The 17,463-nt window shown below is 50.8% G+C and overlaps 9 protein-coding genes across 9 annotated transcripts; 3 read left to right on the top strand and 6 right to left on the bottom strand.

Annotated features, from left to right (window-relative positions):
* Positions 1–773: 773 nt before the first annotated feature.
* K489DRAFT_413689 (uncharacterized protein) lies at positions 774–1,696 on the bottom strand (the record flags this gene model as incomplete). Its single annotated transcript, XM_033608073.1, has 2 exons — positions 774–1,123; positions 1,201–1,696. The coding sequence occupies 2 exons, from the start codon at positions 1,694–1,696 to the stop codon at positions 774–776; spliced, it is 846 nt and encodes a 281-aa protein (XP_033455661.1).
* A 624-nt stretch (positions 1,697–2,320) lies between these two features.
* On the bottom strand, positions 2,321–2,710 carry K489DRAFT_413688 (uncharacterized protein; the record flags this gene model as incomplete). Its single annotated transcript, XM_033608072.1, has 1 exon — positions 2,321–2,710. The coding sequence occupies one exon, from the start codon at positions 2,708–2,710 to the stop codon at positions 2,321–2,323; it is 390 nt and encodes a 129-aa protein (XP_033455660.1).
* Positions 2,711–3,116: 406 nt separating this feature from the next.
* On the bottom strand, positions 3,117–5,003 carry K489DRAFT_413687 (uncharacterized protein; the record flags this gene model as incomplete). Its single annotated transcript, XM_033608071.1, has 3 exons — positions 3,117–3,998; positions 4,066–4,214; positions 4,946–5,003. 3 exons carry the CDS (start codon positions 5,001–5,003, stop codon positions 3,117–3,119), a joined length of 1,089 nt encoding a protein of 362 aa, XP_033455659.1.
* Positions 5,004–5,240: 237 nt separating this feature from the next.
* Positions 5,241–6,832, bottom strand: K489DRAFT_327472 (MFS general substrate transporter; the record flags this gene model as incomplete). Its single annotated transcript, XM_033601992.1, has 3 exons — positions 5,241–6,251; positions 6,302–6,387; positions 6,442–6,832. 3 exons carry the CDS (start codon positions 6,830–6,832, stop codon positions 5,241–5,243), a joined length of 1,488 nt encoding a protein of 495 aa, XP_033455658.1.
* Positions 6,833–7,522: 690 nt separating this feature from the next.
* K489DRAFT_384815 (uncharacterized protein) lies at positions 7,523–8,782 on the top strand. The gene has a single exon (XM_033605944.1). The coding sequence runs from the start codon at positions 8,001–8,003 to the stop codon at positions 8,601–8,603; it is 603 nt and encodes a 200-aa protein (XP_033455657.1). The 5' UTR covers positions 7,523–8,000; the 3' UTR covers positions 8,604–8,782.
* K489DRAFT_327376 (uncharacterized protein) lies at positions 8,764–10,566 on the bottom strand (the record flags this gene model as incomplete). The annotated part of the gene is made up of 1 exon (XM_033601985.1): positions 8,764–10,566. One exon carries the CDS (start codon positions 10,564–10,566, stop codon positions 8,764–8,766), a length of 1,803 nt encoding a protein of 600 aa, XP_033455656.1.
* Positions 10,567–11,010: 444 nt separating this feature from the next.
* On the bottom strand, positions 11,011–12,416 carry K489DRAFT_346293 (PhyH-domain-containing protein). Its single transcript, XM_033602339.1, has 2 exons — positions 11,428–12,416; positions 11,011–11,366 (listed from the first exon to the last, which is right to left on the bottom strand). Exons 1-2 carry the CDS (start codon positions 12,155–12,157, stop codon positions 11,272–11,274), a joined length of 825 nt encoding a protein of 274 aa, XP_033455655.1. The 5' UTR covers positions 12,158–12,416; the 3' UTR covers positions 11,011–11,271.
* A 703-nt stretch (positions 12,417–13,119) lies between these two features.
* On the top strand, positions 13,120–15,187 carry K489DRAFT_413682 (FAD/NAD(P)-binding domain-containing protein; the record flags this gene model as incomplete). Its single annotated transcript, XM_033608070.1, has 4 exons — positions 13,120–13,203; positions 13,294–13,417; positions 13,481–13,606; positions 13,665–15,187. 4 exons carry the CDS (start codon positions 13,120–13,122, stop codon positions 15,185–15,187), a joined length of 1,857 nt encoding a protein of 618 aa, XP_033455654.1.
* A 572-nt stretch (positions 15,188–15,759) lies between these two features.
* On the top strand, positions 15,760–17,385 carry K489DRAFT_327341 (putative P450 monooxygenase; the record flags this gene model as incomplete). Its single annotated transcript, XM_033601983.1, has 6 exons — positions 15,760–15,906; positions 15,956–16,408; positions 16,461–16,609; positions 16,660–16,827; positions 16,889–17,138; positions 17,197–17,385. The coding sequence occupies 6 exons, from the start codon at positions 15,760–15,762 to the stop codon at positions 17,383–17,385; spliced, it is 1,356 nt and encodes a 451-aa protein (XP_033455653.1).
* Positions 17,386–17,463: the final 78 nt, after the last annotated feature.

The raw sequence follows: 17,463 nt of genomic DNA, 5'->3' as shown, positions 1-17,463 counted from the left end.
GTCACGTGACTAGTGCCTGAGGCAGAGAGGGTGCTCTGTGATCTGAAGGATCAAGGTGCAGAGCAGCAGAGCATCTGCTCTGTAAGATCTGAGGATCCAAGCACAGAGCAACAGAGCAACTACATATTCCCTTTGTATCTAACTTACATATATAGGTAGGACGAATGGACCTTATGTCTGTTCGTGTTGAACTCATGTTACCAACTTACCCATTGGAATACAAAGCCCCTTCTCATATCCCTGTTGCACCACTTATTCTCAAGAAGCCACCTCGAGTAAACCGCCTTTGGCAGTTGACCCGTAACACTGCTTCGTAGCTCGAGTTGGTGAACCTTAGCAACGGCATGGCTCGACAATGATATTCCGCAGTCTATTTGCTTTCGAAATCCCTTGTAAATCGAAGTGCTCAGTTTGAATTCGATCGACCTTGACGACAAGGATGTCCATTGGCCGCAAACTGCTGACCGTTCCTGCAGACGATCACGAGTAGATGCGATGCCAACTTGGCGAATATTCTGTCGCGAATCTGCTGAGTTGAGATCTTGTGAGTCAGATCGAACTTCATGTGGTCTTTAGCTTCCCTACAAATCATTCATATCACGCATTTGGAAGTTGGTGTGAGAGACGCAGCTGACTTCGCCGCCAGCTCGAGAAAGGAAGATAACTTCATTCTCATTCCGCCCACTGGCAAGAGTGCTGAGTAGAACCTGTTCTCGGCACGGCATCATTGCCATATCTTGTTTATTTTGTATTGAAACTCTGGTTTGCACCTTCTAGATCGTGCTCGTGGGTGCCACGATCGCCGCTGTCGTGGTCGATTTTGTCAGGAAGCATTCCGTGTCGAAGTAAGTGAATAAATCAGGACCCTTAGCGGTGGTCTCGGCGATAACCTGCTTCGCCTTCCTTTTCTGGTAGAGTTCGCAGTATCGAATTCCATCAGCTCGATATCCGTAGGAGACCGAGTAGATATACAGTGACTGGAGGATGGTATAATCCTCAAAAGCCGATGTAGTACAATTGTAGAGACCGCTTTCATAAATGCCGTCGGCATTTAACCGGCCTCCTACGCCGGTTCGACTCTCTTGCGATATGACACCGCAGTCAATTCCGACGGTTGTTGTAGCTGTATGGTCGATTAATTTCAGGCCATTTGACGTGTTTCGGGCGCCAGAGGAATATGAAACATGACTTTACACATACCTGTGGCGATGGGCACATATGAGACGAGGCTTTGCAAATCGGTCGGCGACACAGTACTTGTGATCTCTGGTGCAGTTGAAGTGACAGTAGCCGTTACTGTGACCCGAGGTGCTGCCAATTCGCAGGCAGAAGTGATGATATTTGGTGCAAAGGTTTTCAATGGGCCTGCTGCTGTGCTTGTTAACCTACGCCGCTGCAGAGCATTGGTGCTGTAAGCCGTCGTGGTTCGAGTGTAGGAATCCGTGGTGTAGTAGGTCGTTGCGTAGATTATGTCGACATAGATACTCGTCGGCGTGACCGTTGTGGTGGAGGTCACGGTGCTTGTCGGTGCCGTGTACCCAAGAATGCTTGAGCAGAGAGATTGAAGACCGCTCTTGATGATGATGTTGCTAGCTGCTGCAACTGCAGGATCACTGTACGGGACTGATGGAACCTGTGCTCCCGCATGAGCGTATGAGGCCATGGCAAGCAGCCATGTTACGGAAAAGTTCTGCATCGTGGGATAGCGCGAAGACTAGTCGGCGAAGAAGATGGACGTGCATGAGGAAGGGACGGACTTGTCTTATAGACGCAAACGGGAGTCTATTTGCTTTTGATGCCGCTAGTCATAGCTGGTCGCGAGCTTTGGCGCAGACGACCATGAGCACCAATGAGGTTACAATGCTCGGTATAAGGCTAGTCCGGGTGATGCAAGTTCGCCTCTGGCCTAGATGAGACCATCCATGTTGTAAGATCCATGTTGACCACAGTCGAGGCGAGAAGTGGAGATGAAGGCTTGAACGCGGCCAACCACTAGGAGCGATCCGCCCGGTGTTTCGCGCCTTTTTCGCACTAGCGTCCAATCGCCTGGGGTGGGGTAAACATCCACAAGAGGCTGCGCAGCACGACACACAGTAGAGAAGGACATTCCTCGCGCTGGACGAGTTGTCGTGGAACCGTCTCGATTACCTAGATAGAATTAACATGCTGACAGCAGATGTAGTTCCCTCGACCATTCAAGACATCATAGATTGCGATGTGCATGCACGATGCACCAGTGACTGGTCTTGTCTCGCAAGATTCAGCTGATGCGGAGGGATGCGTAGTTGATACTAGAGCATCTCCTCAAATGGTCGTCGGATCACGGGAGCTTGGTTGCGTTTATCCAGCGGAAGTCCTCCAGAATCGATGAGGGGACATACACAAGTCCTTGCGGAGCAAACGTCATTTCGTACATGCTTTGCAACTTGTCCAGCGTAAGCGGCTCATCGAGTCGATAGCCCGAAGTGATCTTGTGGGCATAATCATATTCGTCCCAGTCTTTGTGGTGTTCGTTGTATTCCTTGTTATCGATTCCGTTCTCTTCGGGTAGGGCATCGCCAACATTGCGAGTTTGAGCTGGAAGAATCTCGCAGATGTATTTAATACTTGAGTGGAGTGCAGTTCGATAGAACCAAATTCGCTTCACTGATGAATTGATGAGGTATTTTCGAAACTCGTGCGTCTTCTCGCCGGTGACTCTCTGTTGCATACAAGGCTCTTACATCGCCAGAATAACGTCCAAACAAAGGCTTGCTGGCAGCTGCTCGTGCCTGAAATTGTTGATTCCTGCATGTCCATTCATTCTGGCGGCACAACCGATCGATTCGGCGAGATGATTATCATCTAACAACTGGTTTGCTACAGGCTTCAATCATACAGTGTGTGGCCTTCATTGCATTTTACAACCTCAGTACCAGCAGCGTTCGAATCCGCTCAAGAGTCAAGCTTGTTCAATTGTCCCGCGTGTCATTCGCGCGAGAAAGCTCCCTCCAACCATTCATACAAGCAAGATCAAGTGGGCGTTTCGACCATGACATGGACACGCATTGTAGCCAGAGCGAGAAGCAAGCATCAACAATTCGAAAATCCTCCCATTCAATCTCATGTCATGCGTTCTAACTCCGGAAACGATCACCCAACACGGCTTCCGAAATCTGCCAGCAGCCTGAGTTGCCTGTCACCCACGAGCCGTAATCATCAGCATAACGCTGCTCTGGCCCATAGACCTTGACAGTGTAATTGCTTCTACCAACGGCACTACAACACTCTGTGGCATTCACCATCACGCATTGGCCGTGAGCATCTTGATATTCATTGTATTGCCAGTAAGCGATGTTCGGGTAGGAGTAAGACCGAACGCAACACTCCACAGTACTTGCAGCTTCGTCTGAGTAGAATGCGCCACCAGTATCGAGCAATCGATTGTCTGGAGTCATGGAATTGATCTTGCCGCTGCTGGAATTTTGGTACACATTGACGAAATTATCAGTCGCGCAGGCAGCATACACACTTGTCGCCGAGACCGTCGTGGTTTGTGTGGGTAGAGTGACAGTGGTTTCCGTGGCCACCGTATGAACGGTATATGTCAATGTGCCGGTGATGTATGCCGTGGAAGGCCCAGTATAAGTCGCTTTGATCGAGCTGAATCCTACGTTGTCATACTTGTCTGTGTAGAATTGATAGATGGTCCCGGTCAAGGTTGTGACTGTAGTCGCAGTAGCTCGTGATGCTGAAACCGTCACCGTTTTTGTGAAGGTTATACAAGCAGTAGCTGCACCGAGGTTGGCCCCGGCATTTGCGTCACGTCTCTGAAGATATTTTGCAGCAAGGGAGGCTTTAGGAAGAGAGATACCAATTGGTGTGAATCCAGCAGGCGTACCAACACCCACGGTTTGCAAAGGGCCGAAAGTCTTGGTTGGGGTATCGAAGCTGGTAAAGATGAGAGGATCTTTGGCGGTAACTGCTGTTAGAGGCCCGCCGGTATAAAGAGTCACAGGCTTTTCTTGAATGGAAGGGGTCAGCTCGAAGTCCTTTACCGTTGTCGATCCATGATCGATAGCATACGTGATGGTCGTCGGAGATGGTCGAATTGTGGTCGTGACCGTCACAGTTTTCGATGCACATGAAAGTTGAAACGTTGTCTTTGTTGACTGCAGTATTCCCGTCTTCGATCCAGACTGCTATATCACGGTCATTATATGTCTCAACTATGCCTGAAAAGTCCTAAAAGTCAGAAAACAACTTATTCTCTCGCTACTGAGAGATTTTGACAATTTGCTGCTTGATGTGCTAGGATTTGGCAGAGTGGCAGCAATTCCTAAATCGGCACAGATGCTTTCAACAACCAAGCATGCAGAGAGGAACCTCATTTCAGATTCTGCGCCAATCGAAGAGGCTTCAGTATCAGTCGATAAGTCGATAGAGGATAGCCAGTCACAAGATAAAGCCTGATAGACCAATTGAAGGAAGTGGTAGCATTATGTACATCTTCTCTACCTCGTCTCATTTAATCCGGCTCTGAGGGATTGAAGGGGAGGATTGAAGGGACTATTGGCAAAAGGCAGGAGGGCTGTCTTTCGCGCCTGCTCGTCGATGATTGTGGCGTCGATGAAGATGCAGATCATTTGTCACTTCCCCGCTACGAAGGACAGCCATCTGCAGGACACGAACGATGCCTATGACGCATCTTTGCAAATACTCAAGTACATATTCATATGGCAGCGCCGTAAATACACGACGTACATCATGTTGCCTCGGCGAAGGTCGAACTAAGCTTGTCTTGAAGTCTATCCTGGGCGATCTCATGCAAGTTGTCTTGTCGTGGCTGTGTTAACGCGCATCCAGGGCGGAACAAATTTGCCCATATTCGATCCGCACATCGCGCGAATATTGAAAAGTCCCGCACTCGTGGACAACATTCCTGCAATTGTTCTCCTTATGTTACCGGTAGGTCGGGCGAAGAGAAACTGGGTGTAGAAGCATGCTTGCTCCTGTGTGGACATGCGCGCGCGACTTGAGGGCGAAAAGCTTCGCCTGAGACACATAAGCTAGAGCGACTCGACGGCGTTGTCGGTATCTATTTGGGTACGGCAGTTACCTTTTTCTATTGCGAACGACATTTTTACACATGGTACGTCATATAAATGATCAGTCCCTCCGCGTGTCCACGAAGAGCCTCAAATATCCAGCCATATATGTAATTGCTACAAGTACAGGGCAGTAACCTGTTAAGCTCGGCATCAGAACGTTGTTGATTTCGTCTGTTTTTGGAGACTTTCCCCAAAGACAGTCATATAGCCATGTTCATCCAGGTATCGACGAAACTTGGCGTCTTCGTCTTCGAGATTCCGCTCGCGATCAGGAATGAGCGTGTACGAAATGACTCCGCCAACTGCGGCAAAGGCGGCGCCTATCAGGAACACCGCTTGCACTCCTTGGAAATCGTTGGAGAAGGAATTCTGAATGGGGGTGAAGACTTCCGTCCCGATGGCGGCTCCTGCCTTGCCGACTGCTGCTGCAAGGCCGAGGAAATGACCACGGATGGGCGTTGGAAAGCTCTCCGCGCTACAGAGAAAGGTCGCAACTCCAGGTCCCATCTCTCCAAATGCATTGAAGATTCCGTAGAGCACAATGAACAAAGCCGGTATTCTCTGGATTGGCCCCAGTGCACCACCGATGACGAAGCCCATCACCGACCAGCAAGCAAAGCCCAGGGTCATGGTCTGCTTGCGCCCGATTCGATCCATGAGCATTCCACCGACGATGCAGCCAGGAAGGAAGAAGCAGTTCACGGCGGTCCCGAGTCCGATGTTCTGCACGAGTGTGTCGTTGGGATTCAGCTGGCTGACGATGGTGCTTGAGAACAACCCAAACGGGTATGTGACAAAATCGTAGGCAAACCAAGAGAGGGATGTGCCCAGCATTGGCTTCCAGTAACGCTTGATAATCAACCAGTAGGGGATGTCTTGCTTCATGGCATGCTTTCGATACTGCGTTGAGTCGACCATTCGGATTCGAAAAAAGAACAAAAACAACGGCAGCACAAAGCCCAACCCGAAGCAAATTCTCCAAACCCCCTCTGGTGTCTGGAAATTGTATGCTGCCAACACAATGAGAGCGACACATCCCGCAATGACAAAGCCCACGTCGATGGCGAAGTTCGTGGTAAGCGCTACAAGAATACCGCGTCTTTTTTGAACATATTCGCTCTCATCCGAGGCCTCTGTTGAACCCGTGGCGCACACTGGATACTGAAATGATGTGAGTGAATGCATGTTGGTGACGATGAAAATGGTCTCACCTCGCCCCCGGCACCGAATCCAGCTATACCCCTGCCAATAATCATCATCCAGAACATACCGAGCTGAGAATTGCCCTTCGCAGCAGCTAAAGAATCTCATCAGTCACATTGATTAGCATTCCACGAACAGAGTCACTCACTGGCAATGACTATGCCCAATACCAGGAACAACGTGGCAAAGACGATACCAGTGCGTCTTCCGAGCTTGTCAATCGTCCAGCCGAAGAAAAGCATGCCGAAGATCTCGCCAATGAGATATGAATTTGTGAGCCTGGAGCTGATGGTACTCGACATTGCATCCTTGTAGAGTTCTTTGAAGAGAGGCTTCATGTATCCAATGATTTGTGCATTGTACCCATCGCTGAAGAGGGCAAGTCCGGAGACGATCACTGTGATTATGGACGATATGCGAGTGATCCTCTGAATTTGCCCATCTCGCACCGACTCTCCTTCGTTCTTCAACTCTTCCGACGCGGTGCCGTCCTTGACTTCCACCAGGCTCGCAATATCGGACTTGATGCCTTCGATCATCGTTTCCGTTTCTGGCATAAACTTGGCTTTTGTTTCTTGAGCTGGACGTCGCAAACGCGATTCCGAGCTTCTGGAAAGATTCCAGTGTCTGATCGACAACTTTCAAGCTGCATTATATGTTCACGGGACAGGGTCTTGGCATGGCCATGCACGATAAGGCGAGGGAAGACCTCCCACGCGTGGCTTGATGCATGCACCCAACATTCCAAGGCCGGTGACCAGTGAAGTCTACCACGTGGCTCTAGATATATCGCTTGCTTGTCTTCTCAGTATACATATGTTATGAGACAACAGCGACTTGCTTTCAGCCTTGGTGCGTCGCCGCCGCACCTCCGACGCCAAATTGCGGGCGAGCTCTTTGGGGGAAAGCTCGGCTGAAGCTTGACGGGGCTCGGCCGAGCTGCCGTCGATCAAAGCTCCATCGCAGCTCAACCAGCCCTCGGTCTTCTCTCCGCAGATTCCCGGATTAAGATTCGCCGGCGGGCGGCGACGGCACGGCGCTGTTGCCCCATTGGAGACGAACGTGGGATGTGAACCCGAGAGTCGCAACATACAGTAATGTCGACAGCACGCAAGACGGTTATCTTGCCACCTCCATGTAGATAGGTCGCTTTTCAGCGCAAGCCCATGGTACAGTGACATCGTTGACGCAAATGACTGATCACCGGTTATCCCTGTTGCCGTGATACAGGAATTGGTCTTGTCGGACGGGAACTCCGACAGCTCAGTAAAGATGAGTCGATGCTCTACTTGGTTTTCGATGGGTGGACAGCGGATGCTTATTTCATTGGTCTTCAGCAATGTGGGTGTTGGGATTGTTATCTAAATGGCCGTTCAAATGAATGGTTTCCTGTAACAATTCATGAAACTACCACACCACTGATGACTGTCGTGCTCCGGGAGAAGACTGCAACGAGAAGCATCGCACATGGACCACGCTTCATTCTAGCCTTTACGCTTTGCCTATTCTGCCGCTTACATGCTGAGCCAGAATTTCCGGCGTTCGCACCGACAACATCACGGCGAGACACGGATGATGTGTAAACGTGTGTGAATTGATCAATTTTAAGTTCCGCGCCATGGCATTCTTTATCCCACGCACGGCTGATGCGATCTGAGATAGAGACAACGCAGACCACAAACTTCAAGCAGCCACCCAGAAGTCACGATGGCTACACCCCGAGAGAAAGCGTTTGATATAATTCAACTCCTCAAGGACCGAGGCGAAGACGACTATATCGGCGAAGAAGTGTCCCAAATAGCGCACTCACTGCAAGCTGCAAATCTCGCCAAGACGAGCAATGCAGATGACGAGACCATCGTCGCAGCTCTGCTTCACGATATTGGGCATTTCCTCCCTCCGGACCAAGTTCGATCGATAGCGCATGAAGTTCGACACATGTCCTCGTCGGGCGATTCCTCCGATCAAGGTGTCGGTCGCATCGGACACGAGCGCATAGGCGCGGAATATCTGCTTCGCGTCGGCTTTCCGCGCAAGGTCGCGGCCCTTGTCGGCTCTCATGTTGTAGCCAAGCGATATCTCTGCGCGACGGATCAAGGCTACCATTCCACGCTATCCGATGCGAGCAAGAAGTCGTTGATCTTCCAAGGAGGCCCGATGGAGGGCGATGAGCTATCCAGGTGGGCGGGAAATCCTTGGTGCAGGGAGATGTGCCAGCTGAGGAAATGGGACGACCGTGCGAAAGTTGTAGGATTAGAGGTACCGCCGGTCGAGGCATATCAGGAGGTTATCGAGCGTTTGCTTACATGATTCAATGCTGATACAAATCGCGATCTTGTGGCTTCGATTTCGAATAGAGTAGCTGCAAATGCGGTTTACAACGCATCACACGCGCACAGTGTACGGAATCCCACTAACTCATGGGTTTCCAGCCCGGTCTCAACCACTTTTGATTGCTACTCTAGAATCGTCATGTTGAATATGCACCTGGCAGCAAACCACCATTCGGCAACGCATCGTTCGATGCGAGTAAGTCAAATTCGCCCATGAGGAGGTTATCCCATGGCGCGCCGTTCCAGAATAACGAGCCGTCGAGGAGATTATCATCGCCAATGGTGTGATGGTGTTCCACAGTACCAGGTGGGTGCGCCGGGTCTGCGGTACAATCGAGATGTACGCGATCGCTATGACAGCCGTCTGCTGCAGTCGTGCATTTCTCGAGCAAATCAGCAGCTCCGTGTACGACGCTTACCAGGAGATGGCTCCGATGCATGCCAGCAGTTACTGTCTTCAATACCGAGATGACTTCGGCGACAAGGCTGTGCATCTCACCCGTGTCCACGCGCACGACGAACGGGCTGTACTTTGGCGAGGAGACTTTGAGGAGGAAGACGATGACAAACGCGATCATCACATCGAAGTAGGTCGGGAGCCCGTTCAGATAGCCCTGGATCTCGGCATCGTGAATGATCGCACGCAGTATGGCTGTCGCGGAAAGTAGAGCGACACGCGCGAGCTCCTCAATGTCCAAGGCGACTGAGACATCTTTGAAGCCCGGACGATCAACGCCGCGGAACGCCATGGAATAAAGGTAGAGCTTCGCGAAGTGGTAATGGAGGCCAACGCCTTTCCGAGGGTAGTTTCCCACGTATTCGTTACGCGTGAAACGCTCGGTCCAGTCCGATCGGACGCCGTCAAGTTTGATGCTTAGGCGTCGGAGAAGTTCGATGGTGGACAGGTCGAGTGGTCTATCAACATCCACACCGAATGTCGAATGACCTTCGGTTATTGTCGTCCAGAAATGAACCTGAGAGACCAGGCGGAGGTCATCTTCACATATGTGCTCGGTCTCGATGAACCGCGATGCGGCGCTGATAGAATCGCATTGACGTGTCATGGGCGGTCGACCATATGCGATCGAGGATTGATGATCGCAAACGTAAACGAGGTAGTATAGACGCGTCCGAAGGTAGTGGTCCCGGTCTCCCGAAAGCGCCTTGAAAATGCTCCTATGTAGTTGAAGCTCCGTAGCAATGCGAACAGCTGATCCTATGCATGGCCAGGTGATGCCGCTCAGCCAGAATGCCGCAATACACAGACCTCGGACATCGTCCACATTATTTCGGCGCGAAAAGGTCTGAGCGGCGGCTATTGCGACGAATTCCTTGTAGCACTTTTCAAAATCAGCGCAAGTCAAATGTAACGCTCCAACCGTGCAGACGGCAGCGAGGAGGAGCGGTGACGCAGACCGAACTTCTGCGAGTGTACGTCGATCGCCTAGAATACGATAGAGAAAATGGTCCAGGCGATTTTGATAGACGTCGAGATAAGATTGAGCTCGTTCAAGGGTGACAATGCCACGACGTATGACATCCTGTCCCGCCCGGTCTCGAGACTGTCCATCCGCTCCGATAACCGGAGACACCACTGAGCCTGGAAGTGCCGCTGGTCCCGATTCCGGATCCATCACGATCTCAAAATTCTGAGGTGGATGATGATCATCGTTGATAGAGGGCCGCCGCGGTGGCGGCGGAGATGATGAGCTCGGCGTGTGGGCAGAATATTCTCTTGTTTGGCCGGAATCTATCAGAAGAGACACTCCCAGGTGACCAGAAACAACATTCAATCCAGCTTCCAACATTGTCAGTTTGCTTTCCATGCGCTCCTTCCAGGACGCATCGCTCTCCAGGATCATCTGTAGACTCTTGTTGACCGTACATGGTAAGCCTCTCTTCCGGCATCGTGTACAAGGCGGCTGTCCGTCTTCGCGCATGTGGCATCGAATCTTTTGTTTGCGACATGCCACACAGGCGGTGATCTTTCGCGTGATCTGAGGCGGCGTTCGATCGCCGAACTGTTCGCGCAGGACGGCGACGGCCCTGGATGAGCTCATTCTAAACCGTCGTCTGAGTGTCACGATCCGTGTTCACGCACTTCAGATGTGCGAGGATCACTCACATGAAAGCCACACGACTTTGATAGTCGCCGCCGAACGCGGAAGACAGACATTCCAAGATCAATCATTGTGAACGTGAACGTCGCGTTGAAAAGGCGGCATTGTGATTGTTTGTGGACCGGCGTGAATCCTTGGGAGGGTAGTGTCGCGCCACACGTGGGGGCATCGCACTGGTCAAACTTGTCAACCAAGCCCAGCATTGTGACCAACGGTTTACACCTAATTGTCATTTGAATGATTCTAAGACATCAATTTTTACAAGTCCAATGTATGTTACGCGGATACCTCAGATCTTCTCTGTCTTATATAATGTGATCGGTTGGACATACGTCCTCATACTATCCTATCACGGTTTGGCAATCGTGTTCATAGACAGAGATAACCCCAACCCTACTTCAACCCTAGTATCACGTGCTTGGCCATTAACAACCGCCCGCACCTGCATTCATATTCAAGCAATCCCCCCTTGCTGGCATCAACTCCCTTCCGGATCCACCTGCAAGTTCGATGTCACTAACACATCTACTGTACAGCCGCCACTTGATCGGTCGAGGTGAATGGTGCAGCAAATGCATAGCGCTTCACACCGGCACTGTAATCGTGACCTGGAACACGTTCTGCAACTGATCAGTAAAATCTCCAACAAAACATAGTGCTGCAAAACTTGAAATAACATACCGTGGTCAGGCGGGAAGTTGATTCTGCGATCCTCATAGTACTTCTCACGCAAATCCTTGCCATCGCTCAAGTTATGGTAAGTCGCGTATACGCTCGCCCGCGGACGAGAGGTGGTGTTCTTCTTGGACCGATGTGCCAGATGGCTACCGAAGATCAAAAGGTCTCCCTCCTCTAGCTCGACTGGAATCCATGTTGCTTGTGCTTCCCACGCAGCGCTGATCTCTCCCGTGCCGTCCACGAGTTCAACATCCTTCCGATGACTTCCAGCAACGACCTCAACACAGCCATTGGCAACTGTTGCTGCGTCGACAGCGATGTTGGCTGTCGTGTGCTCGATCTTTCCGATGTGATCATAAGCCGGCGCGTCTAAATGAGCGGCGAAACCATTTCCACCTGGGAGCTTGTAGTTGATTTTCTCCTTGAAAAGTCGCATATCATCCCGGGTCAATTGAGCGAGGATGCCCATGAGAGACTTTCCGTGGAGCAAGGACGCGAAGCCAGCGTGAAAGTCGACAAAGTTCTCGGTGCGCATAATCTGACGCTCACCAGATGCGCTGATCTCATCGTATGGCATCCATTTTTGCGATTCGCGTGGAAGATTCCGCACTTGATCCGTCCAGAGATGCAACTCCGATGGCGAAACCAATCCATGCTCGCTATGACGCAGCACGAGATACCCTTCAGTATCAAAATGTTGGATTTGAGCGGGGTTAAGGTTTACGAACGACATTTTTGCACAGGCGATGATGGCTCAATCTGAAATTGATTATTTCTGCCATTTCGACATAACGCTACATCTTATTTAGCAACACCACGGGTGATACGAAGCGATGATTGATTGGCGATCTCAAAGGCTGGAATTTCGGGGAGAAGTGCGAGTAGTTGCCGGTCTTCGCTCCGAGCTTGACAGTGAATTGCCGCATCAGACACAGTCGCCCGCTAATACACCAGTTCGCCGCAATGTACTCACACGGTGCACTCCTCGACTGTCGGCAAGGTAAGCATATAGGAAACATCATTTCACAGACAGCGCGGTCAAAATGTGGTTTTGACATGGCCCGAGCTCCGAAGAGGGGGAAGATTACTCATCAGAGAACAGGTCGATAGATTAGTCGTCAGAAAATGGGTGCCAACCTTGGAACTTTCCAGGGTCACTACAGTGCGCACCGCCATGGGAACGCGTTTTGTATAGAAGTATACCATGGCTATTGATATCCTCAGGAGCGGATCTAACCAAAAAGGCCAGTGAATTGACATCAATACCGCAAGAGGAAGGTCGAGATTCGCCTGCGCGATCAGCAACGCGTGGAATATGCCGATCCGCGAGCACCAGAGACTTCACCGACGACTATGGGACTGAACTTGTTGCTTGGAGTGCACATGGTGAGGATCTCGAAATGCCATCAAGTGCCTACCTCGGCTCTAGATAAGCGCGCTCACGTCATGGCGCATGTCGACTTCATTCCAGGTGGTTTAGCTTGATGCTGATTGTCTGCGATACATTGACCCCGCCCCGCAACATGACGCCTGCGGTTTTGTGGGGCATCTTGCTCCACACCTGGGCAGTGGACGACCAAATATTGTTGCGGCTTTAAAGCATTTCGAGTGAATGAAGCACAATTATTAAATATTACAAGTCGAGGAGTCCGCCCACGAGCAAGCAAAATCGCATATCTGTGTCTTCCTTTCGTTATGGAAACAGTACCTGTTGCGATCGTTGGGGCTGGTCCAGCCGGCTTGGTGGTCGGCTTATCTTTGGCACAAAATGGCGTTCGGGTGAGTCGTGCTGTTCTGCTCTTGAGCCCCGATTCTATAATCCGAATGACTGGTACATGGATTCGTAGCTGATCGAGGAACCCAACGCAGAGCGTGATCCTAGAAAAAGAATTAGAGGTCGGAGATGACCCTCGAGGTGTGTACCTCGCTGCGGACGCAGTGCGAATTCTTTATTCGCTAGGATTAGGAAAATACATGTCCACCATTGGTCACGGTATGTGTTTACAATCGAGCTATAACTACCAGAATATCTGCTGATAATTGCGCCGCATTATAGAACTGTACGAAGTACAATTCCACCAGTCTTCATTCGCACGTCCCCCATTTCATACCATCGATCTTGCCCATGACAAGTTAGCACAAGCGGCGCCGAATGGTATTCTACAGATTCAGCCTGAGCTAGGTAAGTCGCAGCCTTCAGCACAGAAATTGCAAGTCGACTTTCGCTAAATCCAGTGTAGAAAAGGCCCTCCGCAAGGAGGTTGAGCAGAGCAGTCTGTGCGAGCTGCGCATTGGCTGCGATGTACAGCTATTGGAGCAGCAGGAAGAAAGTGTGTCCGTGTATTACAAAGATTCTACTAGAAGCTCCAAGCAGCTCCAAGCGAGATGGCTGATCGGAGCCGATGGCAAAAGAGGCGTGGTCCGCAAAATGTTCTTGGAGAAAGTTGCAGACATCCGTCAGGTGGAGACTGCGTACCGGTATGAAGGCACTTGGGTCGCTGCCAATCTCAAGCTACGTGCACCGACTCCCGGGACACATCCGGATTTTCCTCTTTGGAAGCTTGGAATGACTCCGTTGGAAGTCTACGATCTATTTTGGCCAAAGGGCTGGCATTTTTGCGCGCCTCCCGGGAAACCGACAGCCTCTGGTCGATTTGGACCATACGAATCTGGGTACTGGCGCCACGAATACCGACAAGATGGATGGGATCCGAAGACCATGGACGCAGAGAAGATGTTCTGGGAGCATCTCATACCTATGGTCACCCGAACATCTGGCCGCGACAACATTCCCTTTCCTTCCGGAGCTGTGACCTTCCCCAGAGACTGCATTGACATTGTCCGGTGTCGTCCTTTCACGTTCTCGCACAAGGTTGTCAACCGCTGGTTCTCTGGCCGGACCATCCTGATTGGAGACGCTGCTCATGTGTTTCCGCCCTTTGGCGGGCAGGGTATCGCGAGTGGGGTACGAGACGCGCATCAATTAGCATGGCGAATTGCACTGATGGATGGCATGCCAAACCTGAAGGCCCCGGTCCGCGAGCGTCTTCTGGAGTCATGGGCATGCGAGCGCACAAAAAGCGTTGCGGCTGCTGCTACCATTACATGGATTAATGGCCTCCTCGCCAACACCTATCTTCCACCTCTCGTCTGGGCGTTTTGGCTCCTTCACTGGCTCGTCAATACCTTGTCCCTCAAGTTTCTCGATTATGATCCTCAAATCACTCAGGAGCAACTGGGGTTCTCCAATGTTTCAGGCGGGACATTTCTCTCCCGATATCGAGGTGGTCTGAAGCTGCCACAAATTTACATTGATACGCTTTTCGAGAAACAAACACCGTCAGACGCCTTGTTGGCCTCTGACAAATCGATTTTCAAGCTTTTCATTCTGGTACCAGAGGACCCAGCGCCTGCCACCAAGGTCGGTGATATCGAAGCATTGTTGGCGGCGTCGGAAATCCCCAAGCACGTGCTCTCTTCTGCGTCAATCAGCATCGTCAGCCTTGGCCTCGCTCGTCCGGATAGTTTGGGGCACTACTCCGAAACCCACAAGCACAAAGCAGCGCCTTCTCCATTATCGCAAATCTCGCCGAGACTTGTGCGGAAAGGTTACAGCATCCATGCCTTCAAGGAACGTTTTGGACCTCGGGCGAGGTTCATCATCGCGAGGCCGGATTCATATGTTTTCGCGGTTGCGAACAATTTACAGGAGCTCCGATATTGTCTAGATGGTCTCAAGAAAACGTGCGAAGGCACTCGATGATGGCTAGCGAGGCACGCGTGGTGCTCATGTTATTTTCGCTAGGTAAAGCCAAGTAGCGATATTTGTGATTTTAGAATGTGGTCATGCGAAAGCATTGTTGCTGCGACGGTTTCTTCGTTCACAAACGAGCTCTAAAGGATCTCTTGGCTACTACATGCATATAGGTGGTATTATATATCACATTTCGAGGCCCCTTCTCTAAAACTTGATTTGTGATATCATATTCGACGATCTCGTCTATGTGCCTTGCGGGGCAACCATGTCTCAGCCGGCTGAACCACACTCTGTGTGTCTGCGGGGCTTTTTACCCGAATCAATGGAAGCATATATCGGCTCGAAGTTTACGATCATCTATATAATCCATGCCGTTGATAGCGGTCCTAACTACAAGAACAGAATTATCATCCATTGCAGAGACCACCACTTGAGCGAAAAAGATGATTGTCACCTCTGTTGCCTTAATTGCGATTGTCGCCTTGGTTCTGTACCAACTACGATGGGCCTTCAACTCTCAACTAAATCGTATTCCCGGACCTATGATCGCCCGATTCACTCGACTGTATCGTCTGTCGATGGTTGCGGGAGGCCGTGCACCAGAAGAATACCGAGCTGCACATGAGAGATACGGGCCTGTCGTCCGACTTGGTCCACAGCATGTCTCTCTCTCCGATCCTGCCGCCATTCCGGTGATCTATGGCGTTGGCAGCAAGTTTTACAAGGTAGGATAAGAGTCTGCTCTTCTATGCGTGGAGCTGACCTCTGGAAAAGACGGATTTCTACAAAACGATGGCTCCGATGTACGGAGGTAAGATCATCGAAAGCATGTTCACAGTCCGATCCAACGAGCAGCACAAGGCAATCAAAGCCCCTGTTGCTGCATTTTTCTCTATGAGCAACATGCGGAATTATGAAACGTATGTGGACGAGTGCACCGAGATCTTCATTTCCACAATGCATGAACTTGAAGGTCAAACATTAGAGCTCGCAGAGTGGCTTCAATGGTATGCATTCGACGTCATTGCCAGCGTCACTTTTCAGCGTCGATTTGGATTTCTTGAAGAGCGAAAGGATATCAATGGTATGATCCACGGTATTGAGGAAGGACTAGGTGCCATCAAGTTTTTGGGGCAATATCCTGAGCTCGATGGCATTGCAAAGGTCATTTTCAGGTCCCTTCTCAGACTCCTGAACCGGAAAGACCCTTTAGTCGGCTTTCTTGAGGTTTGTCTGTTCCCTTTGAGACAAGTGCTCGAGCAAGCTGACAACGGATTAGTTGTGCGACGAGGAAATCGAACGATATGATGCCGCTCCAGCGGAGGCCCACCTTCGTACAGACTTTCTGTCTCAACTACGACAGAAGAAAGGTCCCATTGGTCCGGACAGTCAACATGAGAACCTGGTCAATCACTTGGGTAACAATCTGTACGGCTTCATCCCTGATCTTCGCCCTTCCGTCGCTGACGACGCAGCAGTCTTGCTGGCAGTGATACCACCGGTATCTCCCTACGAGCTTGTTTCTACTATGTGCACAAGAATCCTCCCGTGCTTGAGAAGCTTCGAAGCGAGATCAGCGAATTTGCCGCATCGGGCCGTCTTTCAGAAGTGGCGACTCTCGAAGAAACATTGAAGATGCCATATCTGTATGTACTCCGGTGTAGTTCGCATCCTAGCATGACAGCTGCTGACCACAAGGATCTGCAGGCAAGCTATCATGAAAGAGGCAATGCGCTTACACCCTGGCGTTGGCTTCCCACTGGAACGCAAAGTACCAGAGGGCGGTGCCACGATTTGCGGTGTCAGCTTACCGGGAGACACAATCATATCCATGTCTGCTCCGGTCATCCATGTCGATCCCTCCATCTTCGGCAAAGATGCAGCACAATTCCGGCCAGAACGCTGGCTCGATGGCGACGAGGAACAACTTAAAGTGATGGAAAGATCACTGCTGACCGTACGTGTTTGCACTCCGTGGTCCTCGACTAGATCGTCACGCTGACTCGATTCCTTAGTTCGGATACGGTGCTCGGACCTGCATCGGTAAGAACATCTCTATCATGGAAATGGGCAAGTTCGTTACGCAGATCTTGCGCCAATTCGACGTCGAGTTCGTGAATCCGGAGAAGCCGTGGAGCACAAACGCAGCTTGGTTTTGGAGGCAATCAGGCATGCTCGTGACTTTCAGATCTCGACGAGATTAGGACTGCATTGGTGAGTGATCTCAGATGTTATAGAGAGTATTGCGATTGTGAAGAATAATACACGAATCGATTTTGCAA

Source organism: Dissoconium aciculare (genome assembly GCF_010015565.1).
Source record: "Dissoconium aciculare CBS 342.82 unplaced genomic scaffold K489scaffold_17, whole genome shotgun sequence".
NCBI classification, from domain to species: Eukaryota; Fungi; Ascomycota; class Dothideomycetes; order Mycosphaerellales; family Dissoconiaceae; genus Dissoconium; species Dissoconium aciculare.
The sequence above is the reverse complement of the archived record's forward strand: the minus strand, read 5'-3'. Positions and strand labels throughout refer to the sequence as shown.

What these genes read in the sequence shown, in the direction of transcription:
- K489DRAFT_384815 (XM_033605944.1), top strand. Translation starts at nt 8,001, where the DNA reads ATGGCTACACCCCGAGAGAAAGCGTTTGATATAATTCAACTCCTCAAG.
- K489DRAFT_346293 (XM_033602339.1), bottom strand. Translation starts at nt 12,157, where the DNA reads ATGTCGTTCGTAAACCTTAACCCCGCTCAAATCCAACATTTTGATACT. An exon ending in CAACTTCCCGCCTGACCACG is followed by an intron (nt 11,367 to 11,427) that starts GTATGTTATTTC and finishes GATCAGTTGCAG; the next exon opens with AACGTGTTCCAGGTCACGAT.